Source organism: Microcebus murinus, chromosome 11 (genome assembly GCF_040939455.1).
Source record: "Microcebus murinus isolate Inina chromosome 11, M.murinus_Inina_mat1.0, whole genome shotgun sequence".
NCBI lineage: Eukaryota > Metazoa > Chordata > Mammalia > Primates > Cheirogaleidae > Microcebus > Microcebus murinus.
The window spans coordinates 29677402-29683401 of NC_134114.1; the positions used below are offsets into that span (position 1 = coordinate 29677402).

General features: G+C 43.7%; 1 protein-coding gene across 3 annotated transcripts in view; it reads right to left on the reverse strand.

Moving 5' to 3' along the window:
* RICTOR (RPTOR independent companion of MTOR complex 2) overlaps positions 1–3104 on the reverse strand; it is a 125677-nt gene extending 122573 nt beyond the window's left edge. For 2 of the 3 annotated variants that reach the window (XM_012736481.2, XM_012736479.2), the window contains exons 1-2: positions 3014–3104; positions 2795–2842 (exon numbers count right to left, since the gene is read on the reverse strand). In XM_012736481.2, the coding sequence (XP_012591935.1) occupies positions 2795–2842; positions 3014–3062 (97 nt within the window). In that variant the 5' untranslated portion in view covers positions 3063–3104. The remainder of the gene's footprint in view (positions 1–2794; positions 2843–3013) is intronic. The other variant, XM_012736480.2, reaches the window with a different exon arrangement.
* Between the last annotated feature and the right edge of the window lie 2896 nt (positions 3105–6000).

A 6000-nucleotide genomic window follows, 5' to 3' on the forward strand; every position in this document is an offset into this window, starting at 1 on the left:
TATTGGATGTTATAGTCAGCTCTCTTTTCACTACGCATTGATGGTTCCTTTAGGGATGACAATGACCATAACCTCTATTGTATAATGAACTTTATTAGATATCTACACAACGAATTTCTCAAAACTTACATAAATACAATTAGAATAAGGGAAAACACTGCCTCAGCATTAAAAAAAAATTTGGTTGCCCAAACTTTTATCTTTTTACATATTGTAATACAATTCACAAACAGCTGCCCTTCAGTGTCAATCCAGACTGCTTCAGTTCTCAAATTATTACTAAAGTTTAATTCCTCATGAATTTTCTTCATATTAGATCCACAAGCCTTCCTTGAACAATGACACGCCTGTTAGAATAACAATTTTTTAAACAATAGTGTCACTATACAAGGACTCTAACTCAGATTACTTTTTTATTCTAAACTTTATGATTTAGGAATACAGGTATCATATAACCTCTCATTCTTTGTTGTACTTCTGCAATCAGTTTCAAATGGCTGTGTACATTTCATTTCAAACTTCAGTACATTTTGTCAGGGCAGGCAGAAATAACATTTCCTGCACTTTTTATAGTATCTTGGAAACACCTATGGACCTAATTAGGTGCTTACTAAATACTCACATAATATACCATTGTAAATAGTAAACATACAGTTATCTGTGTATCTGAGTAAAACTGGAATAAACCAAAAGTATCAAATCAAATTTGTACATAAGCTTTTCTACAACCCAAAATTTTAACACCAAAGAAACTACTATGTATAGAAGCTCAACAAATTCAATTTAAAGTACAACTCTAATTTATTTCCAGCACAACATCTAACTAAGCAGGTTTTTTGGGTTTTGTTTGTTTGTTTGTTTGTTTGTTTGTTTGTTTTTTTGAGACAGAGACTCACTCTGTTGCTCAAGCTGGAGTGCAGCAGCATCATCATAGTTCACTGCAAACTCAAACTTCCAGGCCCAAGCGATTCTCTTGCCACAGCCTCCTGAACAACATGCCCAGCTATTTTTTTCTATTTTTTGTTGACATGAGGTGTCTCTTGCTTAGGCTGGTCTCCAAATCCTGGCCTCAAGCAATCCTCCAGCCTCTGCCTCTGAAAGTGCTAGGATTACAGGCATGAGCCACCAAGCTTGGCCCTAAGCAGGTATTAATGCACAAGTTAAGACTCAAGTTTATCTAATAAGTTAGTTCTCTTTTCACCTCCATCTAAAATACATATACTTGTACATAAATTAAATCACTAAACTACTTTTACAGACCTGAAATACTAAATTGTTATCCTTATTTTGTTAGGAAGTTTACTAGAAAATCTATTTCATATAGATTTTTCATGTGCATGTTATATGGCCAAGTTTCCAAACCACTGCACAAAAATCAAAACTTTACATCTTTCTATACTAATTCTCAATACCTATCTGCTGAAAAAAATGTTCCAAATTAGTTCACTGGTGATCTAATTAGCAGACAGTACTTAACCCCTACTATATTGTACTTTAGAAACTCTTCTGCCTGTGAAAAGAACCTGGTTCACCCCAAACTAAGTCCCTGAACTTTCAGAATAAAATATTAAGTTACAAAAATGTACTCCTGTAGCTAAATGAAAGCTGGCCATTCAGTTGATAAAACAATAATCTTATGTTAAGATATACAAAATAAAACAAATTAAATAATACACTGCTTTCACTACAGAGATGAGCCCCTTCCAACAATGAGCCTAGGTTTAACAAATACTGCACATAATAGTCATTATGTCAAGTACAATACAGAATAAAAGTACATAAATTGATCTCATATAGCATGCTGACAACGACTTTTTTTAAAAAAACTTCCTAAGGTGTTTTACAGATCTCAAAAAGAAACTGATTCTGTACAGCTGAACCCAAGCTACAGCCGGTGAGAAACATGACTCCGTCGGAATCAGTAGACCAAATCCTGTTTACCGTGGAAGAGAAAAGAATCTCGTATATAACTACTAAATCTTCAGCGAGATATTGTCGAATAAACTCTAGTGCTGTGACTGATAGAAGAAAGACTGGCTAAAAGCCGGATCAGGTCCTTGAAATACAGCCGGGTTTACCCAGTTTCTAAGGTGTAAACAAACCATCACTGCAGAAGATAAACAATGAACCTGCAGCAGGGTGAGGAGGCGGTCCTTTGCCAACTACAGTCCCAGCGGCCCGGGAAAGGGAAGCAGAAGGGAAACACAGTGTAAACCAGACATTTAGCAGTAATGACCAGATCTAGGTTTCACTACCGAGTTATCAATGCTGCGGGTACCCGCAGGACGGTGGGCAAAAAGAAAAGCCGTCACGCAGTCAGCAAGAACCGAGCAGGTCCGGCTTCTGCTCTGGGGGACGGGGAGGGCAGGATGTGGTCGCTCTTCCCTCAAACATCCTCCTGCAACCTAAATAACAGCCTCTACCTCCCTCCGGCCGCCCCCAGAATTCAGCAGCCTTAGCTCCCGTTTAGGTGTAGGACGCCCACCCTCGGGGGTCCAGAGAACCATCAGCGTCGCCGGCTCCGCCGAGTTCTACTCAATGCTACCCCGCACCCGCCGCAGCCCGAGGCCCAGAGAAGGGCTTGGGCGAGGGAAGCGGGCACCGGGAAGGGGGATGGGTCCGGCGAGGCGGCCCCGGGCTCGGCTCCCGCGGGCCGGCAGGCGGGGCTCCGGCACTGTCCCCCGCACCCCCGCCGGCCCCGAGCGGGGCCCGCCCCTGCCTCGGGCCCCTAGCCCCGGGCCCGGCTCCTCCCCAGCAGCGCGCCCTCGCCGGCGCCCGCGGCGCTCCGCGTTACCTCGGGTCAGATCCAGCGGGACGTTCTCCTCGCCGCTGTCATTCCGCCCTGCGCGAAACAGACACACAGCCCCAATTAGGATTCGCTCGCAGGCCAGCTGCGGCTGCCCTGGCTCTGGCCAGCGCCCCGGCTCGCTCCCCCCACCCAGGGCCAGGGGAAGGCAAGTGCTAGGGGTGGCGGACGCCGGGCGGTGGGGAGTGAGGGCTGCAGCAGGCTTACCTCGTATTCGGAGGTTCTTCAGAGAGCGGCCGCGGCCGATCGCCGCCATATTGACGGGTTTCAGTCACAACACCGGAAACCTCGCCCAATCGCGCGAGAACCCCTTCCCCTCCCCGCGCGCCGCGCCCGCCCCCCGCGGCACCTCCCCGCCCCCTCGGCTGCCGGCGGCGGGTGGTGCGGGCTCGCCTGGGTGCGGAGGGGACGCCGCGCCGACCCGCGGTCGCAATGGAATTCGCGTCGCCTGTCCGTCCTGGACCTGGAGGGCGCGGCCACAGGCCCGCCGCCCGAGGGCTTGTCTGCTGGGAGGGGGCATTTTCCACGCGAGGAATCCCATTGATGCGAGTTTGCAGCGTGGAGGATGCGTCCTCTCCGGCCGCCGCGGAAACCGCAGTCCAAGCCGAGGCGGGCAGGGGCGGAGGAGGTCAGGATGCGGCCGGCCGGCCACCTGCTGAAACCGTCCTCCCAGAGCCTCCCGTTTGCTTTCAAGCCCGGGGAGACACGGCTCCGCTTCCGCAGACATCAGTTAAAACGATTTTTATGAAAAGGCTGCGCACAGTTTCAGTCTCCCTTCCTAGAATCCTGCTCCAACCGAGTTCACTCGTAACAAAGTTTGTTTTCCACCCTCGCTCTCACCACCGTGCTAAGCAGCCTTGCACTTGGTCCTCAAAGCCACGCTCGCTAGGAGGGCTTCTCCAAGTGGAAGTGGTTGGGTGGAGGTTTTGTTTGTGGTCGCCCGGCGTAGAACGCGGGAAGTGGGCGCAGCGGCCGGGCGTGCAGGGAGCTCGTCCCGCGGGGCCCGCGCCCGCGCCGGCGCCCGGAGGCCGGGACAGGCTTCCTCCCCGCCTGGAACCGGGGCGAGGCTGCCGAGCGCTCTGTCCCGGCGTGCCGTCTGGTAGCTTAGGATCGTGGCTCGTGCACATGTTGTGGATTCATATTTTTTATACATAAACCTGTTAACTGTAGGGATTTTAATTCTAGGAACTTTTTAGTTAGTTAACGTATATTTTACACCTGACCCCTAACTAAGCAACTTTCTCTTAAACCAGATTTACTTTAAAGGAAGGATGAGCATTTTGGCGCCTCCCAACTCCTCAACTCGCCTTTCTGTTCCACGAGACTGAAAGTTAATTGAAAGTGGAGATCTCGCCTTAACCACTTCTCTTTTCCCAGCTCCCAGTTACTGTAACGTCAGGCACAAATAAGTGTTCGATAATTATCTGTTGCATTAGTATAAATGCCCTGAATTCTTTGTTTGTTCCAATTCTCTTATTTCATTTAAAAAAAAAAGTAATACTGGAGATACTTATTGCAGTTCTTATAGTGAACAGTTGGAAACACTTAGATGACCAAAGTTAGGGATTATGGCAGCCATTTAAAATGACGATGTAGATCTAGTATATTAATAGGAAATGATGTTCATGATATTAAATCAAACAAAAGATTGCAAATTTCATGTTTTTGTGAATGTTTAAAACATAAAATTAAAAATATACTTTATAAAATATTTTATATATGCATCTATGTAGAAAAATTTCTGAGGAGATATACGTCAAAATAGTTACTGATTTACTCCCCTCAGTTGTGAAATTGTACATGCATTTTTGATATTGTTTGCTTGTCTGTACTTTTTAAATGTTCTGTAGTTCATTGGTAAAATAAAAGTTTCAAAAAGAAAAATAAAAGCATAAAGTAGCATCATCAGGAAAATGAAATTCCAGGGGTTTTCTTTTTTCTTTTCTTTTTTTTTTTTACCATGTCTGCATTCAGATATCTGCAGCTGATGCTGCACTTAGATTTGAGAATGTAACACAGTTAATAGTACTTTAAGGAAATGTCTCTTGACATTATTGGTAGAGTTTTAATAACGACAAACTTACTCGGTGCAAAGTATTTATTCTAGTTACTACTTAAGACAAAACTCAAAAAACTTGAAGTCTTTGAGGTCTGGCTGGGACATTAAAAATGTTGTATTTTATCCCTCCATATTTCACCATTATAGAAAAATAGAAATCTATCAATGGACATTCTACCAGATTCTTACAATTGTTCTAATTTTCAACCAACCCTTTCTGTTATTTTTTTATCCCTGTCTATACTAAGTTAATTCCTTCCTGATACAATTTAACTTCATTTTCTCTTTCAGTCTTTCATGACTGATCTGCTTTTAAATTACTTGAGGTACATAAGTGCCTGAATTCAATAGCCTTTTATTGTTATAACTGTATGCTCCTATTAAAGACTGTTATTCAATTACTCCATCTCTTCCAGGAGAAAAAAAAATCATCTTTCTTCAATCTTACAATGAAACTAGTTTTTCCTCTGTTACTATTTAGTCATTTGAGTAGTTAAGTTCTACACATATGCTACACATAAAGTGAATGGCATTTCTGGATGGCAAGTACACATAAACTGAATGCCAAGTGCCACTTGCAAATGGCACTCAACTAGGAAGAAGGAGTTTAGTTAAATTTTAGTAAGGGATACATTTTGCAATGTTTTGTTTGCTTTTTAAACAATAGCACTACATTCTTGATCCTAGTCAGCTTGTTATTTGTTAAAATCCCTAAGATATCTTCCTTGATACTTTCCAATAGCTAGCCATTCCTCCATGTGAAACTTGTTTTTCTTCCTTGCTTATTTTAGCCCACCCATATGACTTACTCATTTTGTTTACTTCTTGCTGCTTCTCCAGTTTTCATTTTGATTCTAATCTGGTCCTTGAGAATGTGACTTCCTCTTCTTAGTTTTCATTTCCCAGCTAGGTTTCATTTGCAGTGTCAATGAATGTGTTTTTCTGGTAGTATTAGTCATTGATAAAAAATGTTATATAAAAAGACTGGGTCCAGGACCACACCTTTAAAAGATAACTCATTGATTCTGAAGATACAGTGACTCCATTGATAGTCACTGTCTGGGTTCTTGTCTATAGCCTGTTGCATGCAGTTAATTCTAGTTTATAAACCATGTTTTATCAGTTTCAGATATAT